The following is a 19,498-nucleotide window of genomic DNA, read 5'->3' on the forward strand; positions in this document are numbered from 1 at the left end:
TAGTAAGACTCTAATAAAAAGAGTCACAAGGTACTTCCAGGTTCCCTTGTTTGATATTTCCTCATTTTAACCCGTATTCTTCTGATGGGTCATTTTGCAGGCTGTTCCATAGCTCCCTCTGTCGGCGAGGATCCGTGACCTCACATCCGTCTTTGTAGAGACTTTCATCTGCCGGCATTTGCTTTTTATTTTCGCGTCTTTCGAATTGAGCTCTTCTCTTCCTCTGTTTTCTAGACCCGTTTCAGGGCATTTACACCGAGTCCATTTTTTTGTCTCTCTCCGCGGTAGTCTGCTTCGCAATGCCCGGATTTTCGGACCGAGATCGCGGTAGAGATAGAGGGTAAGTTTAGTCTGCCTTGACGTTAGCTGGAACGAGTAGCTTAGCATTCCTGTCAGAGGAGCTATTTCCTAAACAAGGCGGCTGCACCGCTTCATTGTATGTTATTTGGAAACATTTGTGTATTCTGACGTGAAGCGAGGCTTTGTGCGGCTTAGGGCATTAATTTATCCGTTGTGTTATCAATTTCCTTGCCAATTTGAGGTAAAATGGCAGCTAACGACGGGCCTGTGACAGCCTCACGCTACTTGTTTATGAGTGATGTGACGCAGAGGCCGCATCTAGCGTCACACATTATAAAGGTTAAACTGAAATGCATAATGTTTTATATTTTTTTATAAATGTAAAACGCATTTTTTTTTGTGTTCTAATCGACCCCGTCGTAGTAAAAATAATATTCGTTAAGTATATCAGACATTAACTCCCGTTTGTAAATCAATTGATGTATATTTTTATGAATCTGTTTGCAAGATTTTGCCCCTATACTTTTAAATGTTAATTAAACTATAGTTTAAATCGAATCTTTTCTTTATATATGTTGGTCACACCATCATCATCATCATCAGGTATAGACTAACATTGTATTAATCAGCATAATCCCAATGATCCTCAGGTCAATAGTTATTCATCACAAGGAATGATGCACGGCTAGCATGACTAAATGTATTCACTTACATGGTGTACAAACTATTGAATGCGTTTAGATGATCCATCGCCTGTCAGTCAGTAAAGTGACAGTTAATTCACTTATTTTCATCGCTTTACCAAATTGCTATAAACTATGTCAAAGTCAAAAACTGAAATATATTTTCTGGACCTGGACCGTGATCGTAACTCGAATCAATGTTTCCCATATAAAGTAACTGAAAACATCAGCATCTGGAAGTTGCTCGTTCGTGTCTCAATGCACAATTTTGCTCGTGTCTCGGAACAATCATATGTCAAAGCGATATTACTGTACTGCAGAATTAAAACTGAAATTGGAATCTTTAAAATCCAGAGGATCCTGTATTCTTTTCACTGTGGCGCAAGTCTTTTCTTTTTTTTTTATATTCTCGGGAAGCTAAAATGCTCATTTGTAATTGCTTAACAAGATTTTTCTCCTCGGCATCTAATAGCCCGTAGGTGCATTACTGCCACCTTCTGGTGGTAGTACTGTATTACCACCAGGTGCATGTAAAAAAATACAAGAGGAATTGTTTACGCATTACTAACCCAAAGTTAATTAATTAACTGTTACGCCAGTTGGTGGTTGTGTTTTATTCTGTGTGTCTTTTTCTTATGCCCAAGGTATGGTGGGGGGCCACCTCGTTTCGGTGGTGGTGGTGGTGGGGGAGGAGGCAACCGGGGTGGACCACCTCCAGGAAAGTTTGGCAACCCTGGTGAGAGGCTGAGGAAGAAGCACTGGAACATGGATGAGCTTCCAAAGTTTCAAAAGAACTTCTACCAGGAACATCCAGATACCAGCCGCAGATCAGCTGTAAGACCTGTTTCTATCTGCTCCTCTCGTTTGAGGTTTAAGTGAATTAAACTGAGAGATCAAAGTAAAAAGGCCCGACACCTAAAATAAACATTTCAACTCACACAATCAGTCGCTTCTCTCGCATTTTTGTTTGGGACTGTGCGTACGTGCTTTCATTGGTCAATGAGTTTATTTTTAAGCTATTTTTTTCCAATTCCAGCAAGATGTTGAACAGTACCAAAGAATCAAAGAAGTCACCATCAAAGGCAGGGATTGCCCCAAACCAATTTTAAAATTCCATGAAGCTGCATTTCCAAGTGAGTAAAGATTCAGGCTCCACCATACCAGTCTGAGGGAGACCTTTGATTGCTATAAACCTTTGCGATGCTTAATTATTTTTTTTTACTACTACAGGCTACGTCATGGATATTATAAACAAACAGAACTGGACCGACCCAACTCCCATTCAGTCTCAGGGGTGGCCAGTTGCACTGAGTGGCAAAGACATGGTTGGCATCGCTCAAACTGGGTCCGGGAAAACCCTTGCAGTAAGTGAAGCGGTTTTTAATTGTGGAATTTACTCAATTCTGTAATATTTATTCTGGTCTTTTGTGCTCATTTAATACCAGTTATCTTCTGTACCTCTTAGATAGACTAAGATCATGAAACTGTACAGAGCGATTGGCTCAAATTTATAAGAAAATAGCCATTCATGTAGCGGCAAGGTGGTGCAATGGGTAACGCTCTCGCCTCACAGCGAGAAGGTCCTTGGTTCGATTCCACACGGGGCCTTTCTGTGTGGGGTTTGTATGTTCTGCCCTTGTCTGCATGTGTTCTCTCTGGATTCTCCAGCTTCCTCTGAAGACGACACAATTCAGTTCCTCTCGTCTTTGAGACTGTGAATAAACATTCAAGATAAACGCTGATGATGCGTATTAGATCTCTAACATGTATATTATGAGTTTTAAAGGTAAAATATATAATCTTCCTACTTTATTATTTTGTATTTTTAGTATCTTCTGCCAGCAATTGTGCACATCCAACATCAACCGTTCTTGGAGCGTGGCGATGGGCCGATTGTGAGTATATTTAATGTGTGTTTCTGTTACCTCTATATGCAAAGGATAATAATGCTGTGCAGCGATCTGATAATACAAAACATTTAGTCAAATGTTTTATAAATAAATGTCTGAATTTACCAGAAAGATTTATCGCTGTACCTCTAAAAATAACTAGATAATGCTGAGTTTTGGTATCTTTATACACCAAACATGAAAAGTGAAAGTGAATCAGAGTTGATGTGTATTTTTAACTGATTTTTGAATCTGTAAAAGGAGTTTTCAAAGTTAAAAATTATTTTTTTCCTGACCTCATTCTGGATCAGATGCAGAAGACATTTTGCATGCTAGTGCAGACCCTTTAAGATCTAAGTTAGACCGAGACCCATCTTGATGTGTGTATATATTTTTCATCAAGATCCGTCCGGCAGTTTTTCCGTAATCCTGCTAACCGGCGGACGAACGGCGTCCAAAGCAGAATCTCCTTTGCGGAGGTAAACGCGATTAACAATCAATCGCTCTTCCTTCAGTGCTTGGTGCTGGCGCCGACCCGTGAGCTTGCTCAGCAGGTGCAACAAGTGGCTGCTGAATACGGCAGAGCGTCCCGTCTCAAGAGCACCTGCATCTATGGTGGTGCACCCAAAGGACCGCAAATCAGGGACCTCGAGAGGGGTGTGTATATATATATACACATACGCATATATATACACACACATACACACCACAACACGGTTGTGTAAAAAAAAATAATAATAAAATGTTTCTTTTACTTTTAAGGTGTTGAGATTTGCATTGCTACCCCTGGACGTCTCATCGACTTCCTGGAGTGTAGCAAGACTAATTTGCGCCGTTGCACCTATCTGGTGCTGGATGAGGCCGACCGCATGCTCGATATGGGATTTGAACCTCAGATCCGCAAGATAGTGGAGCAAATTCGGGTAAGCATACTATTTTCTTTATTTAGCTTTAACCAACCGAACCCTTTTGTGACACTGCAGCACTGTTTATATGAACTCTCTCTCTATATATATAAATCCTTCAGTTTTTCAAACGTCGATTTGAATGTTAGATCTCTTCTGAAGCTACAAAGTGGTGTTTAAGTCTTTCTTTATGTCCCATCAGCCAGACCGTCAGACCCTGATGTGGAGTGCCACCTGGCCTAAGGAGGTTCGCCAGCTGGCCGAGGACTTCTTGAAGGACTATGTCCAGATTAACGTTGGCGCCCTGCAACTTAGTGCCAACCACAACATCCTGCAGATAGTTGACGTTTGCAACGACATGGAGAAGGAGGACAAGTGAGTATATGTTTTTCCTACCTCTTTAATGGCATCTGCCAATCAACTGATGTGATGGGAAAGCCATCGCTTCCTTTGGCGGACTGGACTTTTGTGTGTTGGAACTATTTGATAAATCTACAATAAATTGTGAAAATACAGAAATAAGTTGTTTTTTTGCTTTTTTTCTTTCCCTTGACAACAAGTTTTATCTCTTTGTCTCCTGTCAGATTGATCCGTTTACTCGAGGAGATAATGAGTGAAAAGGAGAACAAGACCATTATCTTTGTGGAGACCAAAAGGCGTTGTGACGAGCTCACTAGAAGAATGAGAAGAGATGGGTGAGGGTCGTTGCTCTAGCCTACCGGTACTCTGAGAATGGGTTGAACTGCATGGTACAAATTCATACTGAGCCTTTTTTTTTATCAGTTCCAATGATGACACAGGGAGCCGAGTAAAATAGGTCGTGTTAAGGGTACCCAAAACAGATTTCAAATGTCTGTATCAGTGTAAAATTGAAAGTTAGCAACCTAATGTTTCATGATTACTGCTCTTGCTCATTGTTCCTACTTCTGTCTCTATCTCTCCGTCGCAGGTGGCCGGCAATGGGAATTCATGGAGACAAGAGCCAGCAGGAGAGGGACTGGGTCCTGAATGGTGAAATCTAATAAGCTACACTGCAAGTTGCTGTTAAATAAAATGATTGCCAGGATGTCTTCTAACCGAGTTCAAAACTCTCCCCTCTTCCTTCAGAATTCAGATATGGCAAAGCTCCAATTCTCGTCGCTACAGACGTGGCGTCCCGTGGCTTAGGTCAGTGTTCCATTTTAGTAGCACCACTTGCCTATCAGTGTTCTACTTATTTTAAAGAAAGTGATTTTGCTTTCTTTAACCGTACTATGCATTTTCTGAGTTTTTCCTCACCTTAAGGTGGAGTCTTTGTGGCAGGCGCTAGGCATGACAGTCCCAGGCCTCGAGAGGGAGAAGGATGACATTTTGGAAGTGCTCAACTGGCTTGCCACCCAGTGGGCCTAGAGAGGTGAAAGCTCTTGTGTGCCAGTGATCTACAAAAGGCTGCGTGGCTAAGCCTTTGCCTCTGATATGCTGTTGAATTACACACACATCTGTTCTCTGTCCATGGATTTCACCTGACAAACGCCATCCAGCTGTTTCCAACTCAAACGTAAAAAAAAAAAAAAGAAAGAATATAAGATGCTTGATGTTGTGACTTTTGCCTTGCATGCTGTTGTGTTAGAAAGCGCTGTATTGCAAGTCACTTGTTTGAGATTTGGAACTTTTGTTACCTTTCGGAGCTTCTACCACAAAGCATGGGTGCTCGTGAGCCTGACTAAACCTGCGGTTGTTTTCTTTTCACGGCAAAGTGCTGGATTTCTTGAAATGGAGAGAGCAGTTTGAAATATTTTTTTCGCTGAAAATTTACGAGACCTGGCACATGTGCAAAAAAGGTTAGTGTGAACATCTAGTGAAAGGAGAGAGAGTGAGACAGCTCAATCCAAAGTTCCTCCCTCGCCTGCGTTTTATAGTCATGTCGAGACCTGCCAACGACAGACATTTTCTCAAGTGAACACCGGCTTCTTGGAAGATCTTGCCTTGATGAGACTGATGAGGGGGTTATGGGAATTGTTGTGTGCCCACACTGCCCAGGGAGGGGGTCCTACAAGGTTTAATGCTTGGGCCTTTTTCATTTTTGCCCCCGTTCAAATTAGTACCGAGTCTATTTTATCTTGGCAAGACGTGCAGTACGGCCTTAAATATCAAGCTTCTTTTGAGGGTGTACTGGGAAAAGCTGACCTGCAAAAATGTACCACTGGGAATGGTCCTGTATTGGCACATGAGGAGGCCCCAGTGTGTATCGTGGCCCAACTGCAAAGAAGCTCCTGGATGTCACTTGACAATTTGTGGGGGGATTTCGCTGCATTGGGAAAGGACGAGTGAATGCATACTCCTTTATGGTAAGACATAAATGGATATTTCTCCTTTGGTTAAAGAGAGAGTGAATGTCTTCTTTGATTACGGTAAGCAATTGGAGTGTGCATCGTTTCTCTCTTCCCACAGTAGTATTCCCGTGGAGTAGACGTGTACACGAATCTTACATTGTTTTAACGCATTTCTCCCACAGCCGAATGACCCATTTCTCCCCCGGGCTTCACAGCTGCTAACTTTTTCCTTTGATCTGGCTGTTGTGGTGTGCAAAATCCCGTGTGGCCTCCGTGTTTTGTTTTGCCACACTGCAACACTTTCACAGATGTGGAGGATGTGAAATTTGTCATCAATTATGACTACCCTAACTCCTCCGAAGATTATATTCACCGCATTGGACGCACGGCCCGAAGTCAAAAAACGGGCACAGCCTACACCTTCTTCACCCCCAACAACATGAAACAAGCCAGTGACCTGATCTCTGTGCTCCGCGAGGCCAACCAGGCCATTAACCCTAAGCTGATCCAGATGGCGGAGGACAGAGGAGGTACACAATCTCATACTCTCACGTTCGGGGACGAGTATAGTCTCTCATACTGTGATCACTTCCTAAAGAGAAGATGACTAAAGTGATGTTTGATCTGTACTGGGAAGAAACATTGCTGTTCTACCAATAAGGTTCTGGCCGATCTTTGAAAGTCCACGCCTGAAAATGTCACCGCTCTGTTACTGTAGATTCAGTGCATTAATAGCGTCTTCTCTTTTGCCGCTTCCTTGTCTTCATCTCACCCAGGTCGTGCGAGGGGGGGAAGAGGTGGCTACAGGGATGACCGGCGGGATAGGTATTCTGGAGGTGGGAGGAGCAACTTTGGCGGTGGCAGCTACAGGGACAGGGATAGTGATAGAGGGTTTGGCAACAAGGCCCAAAATGGGGGCAACTATGGAAGTAGCGCTGGTAACTCGAGCAGTAGTTATGGCAGCAACAATTACAGCAACAGCAATGGACAGGGCAATTTTGGTGATGCGGCAAACCAGGGGGGTGCCTTTGGTAACCAAAGCTTCCAGGGCCCCTCTCAGTTTGGGGGCATGCAGAGGGCCAATCAGAATGGCATGAATCACACCCCCTTCCCATTCAGCTCTCAGCCACCACAAGGGCAACAGGCCCCACCCCCACCACCAATGGCGCCCTACCCCATGCCACCACCCTTCCCACAGTAGAAATGGTAAACACACAATATACGGAACCAATTTGAGTTTTTGTTTAGTCTTGAAATGTTGAATTATTATAATTGTTTTTACTTTTTTTGCTTGTAGCAGGGCTGGAATTATTCAGTAAACCCAGAGCATTAAACAGAGTCACATGTAGACACATCTCCGAGAGTGCAACTTTTGATTGCTGCACTTTTCCTTGACTTCTTTTTGTCTTGTTACATTCCTCGGTAATTTATTTTTACTTGGTAATGCAGTGTTTTTGGTTCGTGGTATGTTTAAAGTGATGTTATGAAGATCATTTAAAAAGGGTGCTTGCTGTCCGTTTGAATAAAATGTAAAAAAAAATTGAACCGTCTTGTGTTTTTGTGAAACTTTTGAGAGTTATTAGTCAGGGTTTTTGTTTTGTTTTTGCTATGGATCCATTACCTCTAAATCGGGCTTTTAAATGTCTGGGTTTGACCCTGAAGCTTCCTGTCCTGTTATACTAGAATATAGAATCACAAGATATCAAAATTACATATGCTTTGGCCGGAAGGAATTAGGGAATCTCCAGATTTTGAGCAAACACTGCCATGTTGAAATAAGGTAGCATAAAAAACCCAAAACAAGCATTTGTCCTGCATGTTGAAGTAAAAGTGATTTATTTTTATATTGATCTGAGAAGTGACAACCAATCATTTCAGCTGCTTTGAAAACGATTAGGTGAATTGTTTACTGAATGAAAAGCAGTAAGAATTATCGATATTAAATTATATATACCTATTGCTGATTTCAGGAAACACGTGACAGGAAGTAGCAACCGAACCCGGAAGTATAAACGAGTTTAGGTTAACCGTCACGTGACTCCCGTGAATTTCGAGACCCTTGTTGATCCAGCTTTGTAACTTGCGAGTATATTTGTGGCTCTACGTTTGCGGAGCAGCTGAACGAAGGACGAACGAGTCGCATTCCTGTTTGCTCCGCTTTGTTTGAGACCACAGTTCTTGTGTTCATTGAAGTTTTAGGGATCAATCGCGGCTCTTATCATGCTATGCTCCGTCAGAAACGTCCCGCCAAGGCTTCAGCTCTCTCCGTGCAGTTTAACACTGGCTCTGCAGAACCTCAAACAATATTGCAGCACATCAAAGGACGAGGAGGATCTGGATCCTGTTGGCTCTTTAACGCAGCTCTGCGTGGGCAGTCACTACATTTCACCTGGTGAGAGCAACGCCGGGCTGTTTCAGCGCGGGGTGGGCTGCAGCTACGGACCTCTGGGCGTGGAGCTGAGGAGGAACCTGCTGGAGCAATGGTGGCGCTCTGTGAGCAGATCGACCCCTCAGGTGTTCGGGATGAGCAGCACAGACGCTGGTGGAGAGGGCCGGCTGAGGGTCGTTGATTCTGAAGAACTGAAGCTGATGCTGGAACAGCGAGAAGTGAGGAGAGAGCAGCTCATCCGGGAGGTTGAAAAGCTGCTGCAGAGGGCTCCGCCTGTCAGGACCAACTTTCTGCAGGGTAGATTCCCTTGTGACGTATTCCAGTCAAACACTATTTGGCATGTCATCAGTTCAGTGATTTATACTCGTTCAGATGGTATGAATATATAATCCTCAGATTATAACAAGATATTTAAACTTTGTAAAACAGTCAGTTTTTGCCACCTCAACGATATTCTTTTAGTTTACGATTGGCGTTAATTGAGCATTAAATCATTCGGCATGTTTGTCTCAGGTGCCCTGGAGCAGTTCGCCCCCACCTTGGACCTGGTGAACAGGAAGCTGCCCTTCGGCTTGGCTGAGAGCGGTCTGTGTTTTCAGCCCTCTGGTGGAAGGTGAGATTTTAGAATGGGGAGGGGGGCGCAAACAGATTTGCTACTTGCTGTGTTTACATTAATGGCAAAAAACAGAGCGGTGGGTTAATGTAATCAGCATTGTAACTATTTCCAAAAACATTGCTCTGTAATTTGTCACACAGAAACAAAACAAGGGCAGATCAAGTTACCAAAAACTGTGAGCTGCTAATTTACTATTTAAACTGATTTAAAATATCCCTGTAGAAACTCTTTCTTATAGCACCAAGTGGAAATCATTCATTTCAATTCAGTTTTATTTATACAGCATCAGGTCGTAACAAAAAGCTATCCTGATGCATTTTCCTGGTAAAACCGGGATAGACCTGCCAAGCAAAAACGTCCTTTTTAACAGGCAGAAACCTTGAGCGGAACCCAAGATTCACAGAGTTTGGCAGAGAGGGCGAAAAAGACGAGGCGGAGCGGACACATCATCACATTGTCACAGACTGACTTGCAGAACACAACCAAATCCAGACCATCTCGGCTGGTGGTAACAGTTTAGCTCGGTGTTACAGCCTGGCTCTGTTTTTTGTGACTTTTGTGTTTAAAGAGAATCAAACAAATGTTTAGAGCTACTGTATTACAACGTTGTTGTTGTTGCTGTTGTTTTCCTGCCAGTTCAGCAGAGGTCACCCAGACGTCTCTGGTGTGGTTCTGCTCCCCTCGTACTTCATCCCAGTGGCTGGACCACTGGACGCGGAAGAGACTCAAGTGGTGGAGGAAAGTGAGTATTTGAGGCGATGTTCCCCACGAAACCGTGGAATCGGTGATTTGCATTCAAGGATATCTAATACTCTGTAAAGAGTTTATTACGTTTAAGAGTTATTCAACGGAAATGTGTAAACCCATCGGATAATCATCATTATTCAAACACACACTGTGTGTATATGTATTCTAAAGAATGACAGTTTGCAGAGTTGCTTGGATAAAAAATATTTATAATTGTAAAGTATTTAAAAGGTAAATTATTTTCCTATTTTGTGCAGCGTTATGAGCACATTCTGGATTTTTAATTAAATACTTTCTCATTTGCATTAATCAAGTCAAATGGTATTTGTAAAAAAAAATCCTACATCGAGATTGTTTGAGCTCCATAAAACCAAAGTCCCGTGTCTTTCTAGTTCGCGCTATCGCCATCAGACTTCAGCAGTGTCGATGTCCCAGAGGAAGAGCTTGATGAGGTGGCGTCTCGGGGTGTGAAGGTCATGTACAGCTTCCCCTGGGGACAGGAGTCTCTGGAGACGCTGTGGAGCAGAGGGGATGCTGAGCTGTTGCAGGTCCACAAAGGAGCCCGGTCCAAACTGCAGGTCAGTCAGTCTGTTACTCGGTGTCTTAGCATGGACACACATTTTTTTCTTGTTGTAAGGTGACAGCGCTAACCACTCCGCCACCGTGCCATTAGGCTCAAATTGTCAAGTCATGATAAAAAAAACCAGACGACTGTTTTCAGTGTAATCATATGAGGCGTTCAATGCCTTTCAGGGCGGAGATGGCCGCAGGTCAATTCCTCATGTTCTTTCCATAACCGCAAACATGGACCGTGGAGTGATGTCCTTTCTTTCCAACTCGTTCCAGCAGCTCAAAAAAAGTAACGACAAGCAAAAGTTGCAGCAGAGAAAGGTGAAGATCCAACCGTTGGCTGTTCTCCGTTTGCATCCTCTCTCAACTCCTGCCTTCTCTTCTGTGACGGGGTTCTCTGTGCAGATGTGCTTTACTGTTGACCTCAGGTGCTGAAGTTGCATCCAGTGTTGGTTCCAATCAAAGTAGCTTTAGACATTGGAAAGGGAGCCACCGGGGAGCTGAGGCAGGTACGAGACTTGTTGACTGTAGATTCACCGGATTTTTATCGCATGCTCTCACACTCGTATTTTAAATGTATGGATATTCAATGACTTTTAGGTGTGCGAAGGGCTGCTGCAGGAGTTCATGGAGGCCAAGATCTCTGCGTGGCCTGGGTATCTCAAAACTCTTCCGACGACATTGGAGCAGCTGAACACAAAGTAAAGTGACATCCAGCTTTGTTGTTGTTGCAGTGTATTGTCGTGCTGCCAGCTGATGCCACCTGTGTGTGTTTCTGTGTCGATGCGTTTTAGGTATGATGAGATGGGAGTGCTCTTCACTGTGGTGGTCAGTGAGAACTCGCTTGAGAGTGGCCTTCTTCAAGTCCGCAGTAGAGACACCACCATCAAGGAAACGATGCATATCTCGGAGATTAAAGATTTTCTCTCGACGTACATTTCTGCCGCTGATAACAGCTGATTGGACTTTCGGCTTTGTTAAAACAAATTGAACACAAGATTATCGCCCATCTTAAAGTGAGAGATTTGTTGTGAGGATTATTCTTGTTAAACTGCCAATTTCAGGGATACTGTATGTAATTATGTTCTTGAACGATTTAAAAGAAACAATGTGACATTTTCGTCATTCTTTTATCCTCTCGCGAGATTTGGATATGCCCTTTGACCCTCCCTGCATCGTCATAGGCCCCTGGCTCCACTTTGTACTGGGCATGTAAAGCTAACTTAGTGGTTTGCGATGGCCGCCGACAAGCAGAACGAAGCTAAAACTCTCTCTGTGCTGGGAAATAAAGAAAATTCACCGGATGGAGGCCTCGGACTGGAGAGTATCCTTCGTAACGCGATATGTGTGTTTTTTCTCCGTGTTTTATCAAGCTAAGGGAAGCTAAGGTTAGCTTGCTGGTTAGCGCTGCTCGGGCTAACATTGGCTAAGGCTACGTGTCACACTGAAGGGGGGGCTTTCAGTGGCGGCGTGAAATGAATGAATGAATGAATTTATGTGTCTTACATAACGAAATGTTCGCATCTTCAACTATATATATGCGAGTTTTATCGACTACCAATGTAAGCAAGCTAACATTAGCCTCAGCAGCAGCGCGGTGCTACACCGGGTCTGACAGCCCGACTCGTCCATACATCGGAGTAAAACGCGAATATTAATTCTATGTAATGCATAGAAGGTTATCCCTTTAATAATGAATTGCAGTCTTGCAAATAATCAAAGAATCCCAGCAGCAGCATGGCCTGAGGCATGGAGACTATCAGAGATACAGGTGAGTTCAAGACCAACACAAATCACCTCTAGAACTGCTACCTTTATCATCCTGCAGATTGGCTGTGGGGAGTTCTCCATAGTTTATCCATGCAAGTGCTTTTTTTTATTTTTTTGTCTTCAAAAAGCAATATTATGGCATATCTGCCGGCTTGGATGTGGATAGGGCAATTAAATAACAGCTTTAGCAATACTGTATACAGTTGTTTTTTGCTTCACTTTGTGTCAAATGAGTTGATCGTACTATCCTTTCGGTCGACGAGTAAGAAATATGAGATTGATAATGCGACAGAATTGTTCAAAATGATTTTATTGATTGGCTCCGCTCATAGACAGTTTGATTTGAAGTGGCTCGTATCGGCCTTGTGTGAGGCTGCTAAAAACAGAGCGTGTGGGATAAGCTGCATTATTGTTTCGCTGGGATGTAACCATGTCTGCGTTTCTGTCTCAAGGGGCTACTGCTCCCGCAGGTTGCGTCGCCTGCGGAAGACTCTGGGCTTCAAGATGGGGAACCGACACAAGTTTGTTGGGAAGAAGATAACTGTCGAAATTCTGTCTGACAGCAGGTGAGGAGTGTCACCCGAACGTCTTAATACACTCGGGGGGGGGGGGGGGGTAGTTAACCGGCTCACGTGGCCTGTTGCTGTCTGCTTAAGTCTCCATTTCCACCCTGAACCTCAAATGAAAGAAACCAACCCTTGCATGAGATATGTTTGAAGATTGAATTGGACTTTTAAGTCTTAGACGTGCCCACTAAATTCCACTAAACAACGAGCTCCAACACAGATACCTGTTGCTGGTGTTGATGGAGGCGGAGCGTGCATGGAGTTACGCCATGCAGCTGAAGCAGGAGGCCAACACGGAGCCACGGAAGCGCTTCCACCTGCTGGCTCGACTCCGCAAGGCTGCCAAGCACAGCGAAAAGCTGGCGAAGCTCTGCGAGAGCCCCAAAATAGATGCCAAGACCAAACTCGAAGCACAGGTACCGAAAACAAAAAAGGCAGTTGCCTTCACTGGTCGCATCATCCTTCCATGAAAATATCCCTTAAATGTTTAAAGCTATGTGTTGTGTTTATTTCAGGCCTACACGGCGTACCTGACTGGCATGGTGGAGTTTGAAATGCAGGAGTGGAAGCGTGCCATGGAGGCTTTTAACAAGTGCAAGTGAGTTTGAACATCACAAGTGTGTATGAATGAATGAATATATTTATTAGATAGAATGTTAGAGTACAAGTACAGTCACACAGTAGCATGTATTACAGTACAAATAAATTACAGTACAAATTCATGTGTTTGCTGATAAAGTGGGAAGTGTGACACTTTGGGGGGGGCGGGGAAATAAATATTTGTGTCCTCAGAACCATCTATGAGAAGCTGGCTAGCGCTTTCACAGAGGAGATGGCCGCTCTGTACTGCCAGCGTGTGGAAGAGATTTCACCCAACATCCGCTACTGTGCTTATAACATCGGTGAGTAGCGCGCACAGGCAGCCGGCTTGGGGGAAGTAATCCCTGGTAGGAATCTGTGGTAAAATAAGGCATCTGAATTGCACACGAGACGAAGCTCACCCCCCCCCCCCCCCCAAACCTTTTCCCAACTGTTGTGTTCCGTGTGTTTGCAGGTGACCAAAACGCCATCAATGATTTGATGCAAATGAGACTAACTGGTGGAGGAAGAGGCATGATGGCTGAGAAACTAGAGGTGAACACGCACATATATTTGTTAAGATGCTTGCATACAGTATTATAATATTTTGAACATCAGTAATTCATATATTAATTAATACCTAAAAGTTGAACAGGCAGTGCTCTCATGTAATCTTTATAATAGTAAAGGTGAGCAGTACAAAAACGTTTTCCTGAATATTTTTGTGTTTTTGTTTTTTTATTTCATGTATTGATCATTTTCACCTCAGGCCCTGATCACTCAGGCAAGAACCAAACAGGCAGCCACCATGAGTGAGGTGGAATGGCGAGGGCGGATAGTACCGGTCAAAATCGACAAGGCCCGCGTCTTCCTGTTGGGTCTGGCAGACAATGAGGCCGCCATCGCTCAGGTCACTAATAAATGTTTATTCCCTTAATGCCAAGCTTTAAACCACACGGCAAAATAAGCTGGAAGCATTGCAGACTTTTTTTTATTAAACCAAAAATGTGGCGATAAATCTAATTCTAAAGTTGTTAAGACTTTTGTTTCCATCATGCAGCTTCACGTGAATCATGATTAACAGTTCAACTTTTTTCTGTAGCCTTAACTATGCAATTCTTACAATTTTCAGCAGGTGGCACTCTCCCCTTCAGTCGTCTCGGCCACCATGGCGTTCTCCTCGTGCGTTTTATCTTCAGATGGATCCTGTTTGCACTCGGGGCTCGTGTTGCTGTGTATTGTTAACAGTGGCTGCAAACCAGACGGGGGGGGGGGGGGCGACTAGGATCCTGACCATATTTGCCCCTGTGTAATTTAGCTATGTTTGTATTTTTAACCCACTGTTCTCTCGTTATTAACAGGCTTGTATAGAAATGTCATGTTTTCATGGAATGCTCGGACCAAACAGGAATCTAGTCCAATTCTCAGCAGGGAAGGAAACTGTCAAACCTCTGTGAGAATGAGTGACCGTTTATAAATGTCTTAAAGTAGAACTTGTCCCATTTCCTAGATAAACAATCTCAACATCTACCCCTCATAACTCCTTGGCGAGGGGCAACTCAAAAAGGGGCGTGTGAAAACAAAGGCTAGGATTAAAAAGAGGAATAGTAAAAACAAAAATAGGAATTGGGATTGCGCTCAAATAGCAAAGTCACCCAAACAGAGTTCCCTTTCTGTTGCTTATGACTACCATGTACTTCTCTCTGAGGACACGAAGCATCGTATCTGGACATGTACTTACTGTTAGTACTCGCGAGAACGGCTTTGTCTGCTCCTGCCTTTTGTAATCGGTTTATCTAAGCAGCCATTCCTCTGAACAAGAGAACGATGCTCGGCTGGTTGAGCCGGTCCCTCTGGGCGTGTCCAGGGTGCCGCTGAGGAACGTGAGTTTCTGGGTGTATGAGCAGCCGTAGCGTCAGTCACCACTACGAGGAACCTTCTAGCTAACATTCCTCTGATGCTCCTTGCAGCTTTGTTTTTTAAGTGAGTCCGTGTTATACCAGTATCCACAAGGGTTCTAAACATACATTTTACATGGGCTTAAAATCTGTCGATAGCAACTCACATTTCCCATTTTCTTGGAGCATTGTTTTACCGTGGCGAGTAAAACGGGCATATTTGTGTCAATGGAAGATAAGTGAGGTGAAGAGCGATCCTGTCATTCTCTGTGAATTCTAACCCCTGAAACTCCAGTGCCAGATCGCTGATGTGTGCTGGAATGTGTCAGAAGTATGCCGCGCTACATACCTGTCCTCGCTACTCTGTTTGACGCACCTCCATTGTTAGTTTAAATTCAATTACTACGGCCTCAAAGTGGATTAAATACTTGTGGTTTATTCTTACGGCAGCTTTGAAGTGTACCTTGAATCAAGTTGAAAGTGAGTCTGGCTGATGTTGCAGCCAGTTTGTCTCATTTTTCTCGCATGTGATCGATTGTAAACGTGTTTTAATATGAACGTGTTATTTTTCATGCTTATCTAACATTATATCTAAAAGTCAGGGATCCGACCCCGGCGCGACGGACAGATTCTCGAATATGGGATTTCAAATGTTGCTGTTGGAAATGGTCACTCTGCCCCGCTGTAGGTCCTAATCGGTCTTCCTGTTCTTCAGGCGGCTAATGAGGAAACCAAGGAGCATCTGTATGAGACCCTGCTGGCCGAGTGCAGAGACACCATCCAGGCTGTGAGAGAGGAGCTCAAGAATGAGGTGGTAAGAAGCTGCGTAGAACATAAAGGAAATGGATAGCACTTTAGAATTAGGACTTTGGTGTATTCTCATGGGTCAGAGTCATCCATTTCACAGGAATGTGGAAAGCTTTTTACTTCTGATTTCTATTTCTATCGCGTGTCTTTGTAGAAGCAACGAGAGAGGAGCTCTGATCCTGACAGTGGAAAGGTGTCCAACCTGCAGTTCCTTCACAGGTAAACGGAAGCCGGCCGCCGTCCTGGTGAAAGCCCGGACCACACCTGTCGTGTTCTTGTTAGTTTCCCGAAAAACATTCTTACATTAGTAGGAAATCTCTTAACATTTTGACAACAATTGATGAATTTAATCTGAGGAAGAAGTCAGCGCGTCTCAGCACCCCATGGCCGAATCATTTCGCTCGGCCCACGGGACGTGGTTGGATGACCTGCCTGCCAGTCAACCTACGTATCTGCCCACGCCCTCAGAGGACATGACCAGACTAACACGGTCACATTCATTATTTATGATGAGCAGTGCTTTCTTACATCCGAGTGAGGCGTAGTCTCGGTCTGTAGTAGACACGGAGAAGTATTTAAGCTGGATATTGTCCGACCTGAAAGCAGCTGAGCCGAAGAATGAGCGAAGGTGTGGCTGAGAAAACTGCCTTGCGCCATTAGAGGCGGCATCAAACGCGCACCCACAGTGGAGAACTGTGACTGTGGCCCAGGTTTACCTTCGGCTGGCCAACAAAGACATGCAGCTTGTGTGAAATGGTTACGCTAAATTGTCACTGCAAGTTGTGTCTTTATTAGTTATATATCATTACGAATATACATTTAGAGCAGCAAGTAGTGACGCAGTGGGAAAAGAACCGATCGATTACAAACACGTAAAGCCTTCCATTAAACGGGTCACCTGCCGTCCTCCCAGCTACCTGACCTACATCAAGCTGTGCACGCTGGTGAAGAGGAATGAGAGCATGGCTCACACTCTGCAGGCCAAACTGAAGGAGCCCGAAGCCGACGAGAACAAGAGGGGGCCTCGTCCTCAGGACCTCATCCGTCTCTACGACATCATCTTGCAGGTGAATGTCAGGAGATGATTGCTTTAAAAAGAAATCACAGAATTCTTTTTCATTTAAAAAAAATAAATAAACCTTCCTCCGTCCGTCCAGAGTCTGGCTGAGCTGTCCACCCTCCAGGGCCTGAACGACGACCGCAGCTTCAAGACGGAGGTGTCCCTCAAGACGCTGGTCTACAAGGCCTACAGGTGAGTTTGCTCTGGAATCACCTAGGAAACGGTCGGGACGAACAAACAAGCAAATGCCATAGTGTCTGTTTAAAAACGTTCTTCTTGAGCACCTTTTTAAAAAAACAAATATTTCATGTCTTTAATACTCAAACATCCTGAAGGTGTTTTACGCGTTTATTTTCCACACATGGCTAAATCTGTTGCCGCCGTTCCCTCTGTGGTCGTCTCAGGTGTTTCTTTATAGCCCAGTCTTACGTGCTGGTGAAGAAGTGGAGCGAGGCGCTGGTGCTGTATGAAAGGGTCCTGAAGTACGCCAAGGAAGTCCAGTCCGAGGCCAAGAACCTCAACAGCAGCCTCGAGGTCAGTCCTGTGAACACGGAGCAGACGCTCTCATTACGCACGCGTCGACACAAACGCACGATGCAACCCCGATTCTGCAGGATCTGCCTGACGTTCAGGAACTCATCGCCGAGGTCAACGCTGAGAAATATTCTCTTCAGGCTGCAGCCATTTTAGGTGAGAGCAAGAGTTCAAAGTGTTTTCGTGCCGGCTCCTTTCTTCCTGTATCGGAACCTATCTGGAGCGGCTCTGTTTGCGTTTCAGACACCGATGAGACTGCTGAAGTTCCGTCTCAGCAGCAGGTGAAAGACAACACGGTGAGAGAATCGCGTCGATTCGCCGCTCTCTTGTTCTGCGTGCTTTTTGTTCTTTGGAAAAGTAGTCGAGCAGTCAGCGTTTACTAGGGAATGTCAGAATACTCGAGTCGTTCCATTAATGCATTTCTTAACGGCTTCCGCCTTCCACACAGCCGCTCTGCGACCGCCTGGATACCTTCCGCCTGGACCCCGCCCTGGTGGGGAAACGGCCCAATCTGGTCCAGTTCCCTCCCGACTTTCAGCCAATCCCCTGCAAGCCGCTGTTCTTTGATCTCGCTCTCAACCACGTGGCCTTTCCACCCTTGGATGACAAGGTGGAGCAGAAGGGCAAGGGAGGTCTGACTGGCTACATCAAGGGCATCTTTGGGTTCGGCAGCTAAATCCATCCCAGACTCTCGTCCCGACGGGAGAACCGCCAGGCCCTTACTTCCGTCAGAATAATTTCAGTACATTTAAATTCAAATATTATTTTTTTCGTGCACGATTTTAGAAAACTACGGACGTGTTCCGACTCCGCCTGCCAGCTGTGGGGAGAAACGATGATTCCTAACATACAAGCGGCTCCTTGCTGTGAGCTTCGTAGTGTCTCTGTGGGCTTCATGCTTTACGAGTCATCGATCTTCCTGTCAGAGCGAACTGGAATGCCTGGGCACCTTTTATTTAGATGAGCCGTGTAAGAAGCTCCATAATTATTGGCTCATAATTTAAAACATTGAGGAGTTTTGCTTTGGCACCTCCGTTAAAGAAATAAAATAGAATTTTCCTGTGATTTTTATTTTTAATTTCAGCAAACCTCAGCTGTGTCTCTTCTCTCAAGCTTTCCTCTGTTTGACGCCACGTTTCACCACTTTGTCATTGAATCCATCCCATTTCTACTCAAAGGTGTGCTGGACGCTGGCCATGTTAGATCAGCTGTAAGTCCACTCTGACCCAACTGGACAAAAACTTTTGAGACGTGACGATGAATTAGAAGCGACTAAATGCTGAGGCCTGTCACATGTCTGCGTTGAAGTTCTATGAAACCTTCAGTGAACAGGCTCAAATTGTGCATGAAGATTTCTGCGGTCTGAATCCTAAATGCAGCAGGATGGATGCTCACATTTTCTCCTAGTGTCACTTCTACCAGTTTTTGTCCTACTTATTTTAATAGTCACAAAATCAAGAGATGAAATGGCCAGAATCTGATTTGATTTCCAAGCCTATGATTAAAATTGATTTGCTAAATACTTTTTTTGTGTGTGTGTTTGTTCGGTGTTGGAGAATTCAGTGACATCTTGCATGGTTGAAATTCCGAAGGAATGATTTACTGTCCTGGGTGTGTTCGGAGTATGCAGGATGCCTTAGCGGGGTGCGAATGAGTTGATTGAATGTGTGTGTGTGTGTGTGTGTGTGTGTGTGCGCGCTGCATGTGTGCATTCATTGTGTAGCTGTGCTCTTTACACAAACAACTACGGTATGCTATGCAGGCGCTAAGACGTGCTTTACCTGCAGAGGTGCTGCCTGCACAGACTGAAGATGATCTGCAGGAAGAAGCCAGAGACAGTATCAGGAATGTTCTGCCACATCCTGTTACTCTA

At 44.4% G+C, this 19,498-nt stretch overlaps 3 protein-coding genes across 6 annotated transcripts; all 3 read left to right on the plus strand.

Annotated features, from left to right (window-relative positions):
• Positions 1–165: 165 nt before the first annotated feature.
• Positions 166–7,614, plus strand: LOC137906327 (probable ATP-dependent RNA helicase DDX5). Of its 4 annotated transcripts, none has more exons than XM_068750576.1 (13): positions 166–340; positions 1,628–1,817; positions 2,020–2,116; positions 2,214–2,347; positions 2,813–2,878; positions 3,388–3,529; positions 3,635–3,795; positions 3,980–4,152; positions 4,362–4,472; positions 4,727–4,788; positions 4,885–4,944; positions 6,398–6,619; positions 6,866–7,614. In XM_068750576.1, exons 1-13 carry the CDS (start codon positions 300–302, stop codon positions 7,288–7,290), a joined length of 1,884 nt encoding a protein of 627 aa, XP_068606677.1. In that variant the 5' UTR covers positions 166–299; the 3' UTR covers positions 7,291–7,614. The 4 variants fall into 4 exon arrangements, with proteins under 4 accessions (XP_068606677.1, XP_068606679.1, XP_068606678.1 ...); XM_068750578.1 differs by lacking the exon at positions 6,866–7,614 and adding an exon at positions 5,062–5,170 and having other exon boundaries at positions 6,398–6,501; XM_068750577.1 differs by lacking the exon at positions 6,866–7,614 and having other exon boundaries at positions 5,062–6,516.
• Positions 7,615–8,309: 695 nt separating this feature from the next.
• Positions 8,310–11,411, plus strand: polg2 (polymerase (DNA directed), gamma 2, accessory subunit). Its single transcript, XM_068751019.1, has 8 exons — positions 8,310–8,775; positions 8,992–9,091; positions 9,731–9,836; positions 10,234–10,419; positions 10,595–10,732; positions 10,840–10,920; positions 11,012–11,112; positions 11,206–11,411. The coding sequence occupies exons 1-8, from the start codon at positions 8,310–8,312 to the stop codon at positions 11,369–11,371; spliced, it is 1,344 nt and encodes a 447-aa protein (XP_068607120.1). The 3' UTR covers positions 11,372–11,411.
• Positions 11,412–11,417: 6 nt separating this feature from the next.
• Positions 11,418–19,147, plus strand: srp68 (signal recognition particle 68). The gene is made up of 16 exons (XM_068750581.1): positions 11,418–11,735; positions 12,116–12,182; positions 12,634–12,747; positions 12,968–13,163; positions 13,263–13,345; positions 13,540–13,649; positions 13,802–13,881; positions 14,096–14,236; positions 15,940–16,038; positions 16,186–16,250; positions 16,945–17,098; positions 17,189–17,283; positions 17,496–17,625; positions 17,706–17,781; positions 17,869–17,921; positions 18,074–19,147. Exons 1-16 carry the CDS (start codon positions 11,648–11,650, stop codon positions 18,299–18,301), a joined length of 1,779 nt encoding a protein of 592 aa, XP_068606682.1. The 5' UTR covers positions 11,418–11,647; the 3' UTR covers positions 18,302–19,147.
• The last annotated feature ends 351 nt before the right edge of the window (positions 19,148–19,498 follow it).

Source organism: Brachionichthys hirsutus, chromosome 17, assembly GCF_040956055.1.
Source record: "Brachionichthys hirsutus isolate HB-005 chromosome 17, CSIRO-AGI_Bhir_v1, whole genome shotgun sequence".
Lineage (NCBI taxonomy): Eukaryota > Metazoa > Chordata > Actinopteri > Lophiiformes > Brachionichthyidae > Brachionichthys > Brachionichthys hirsutus.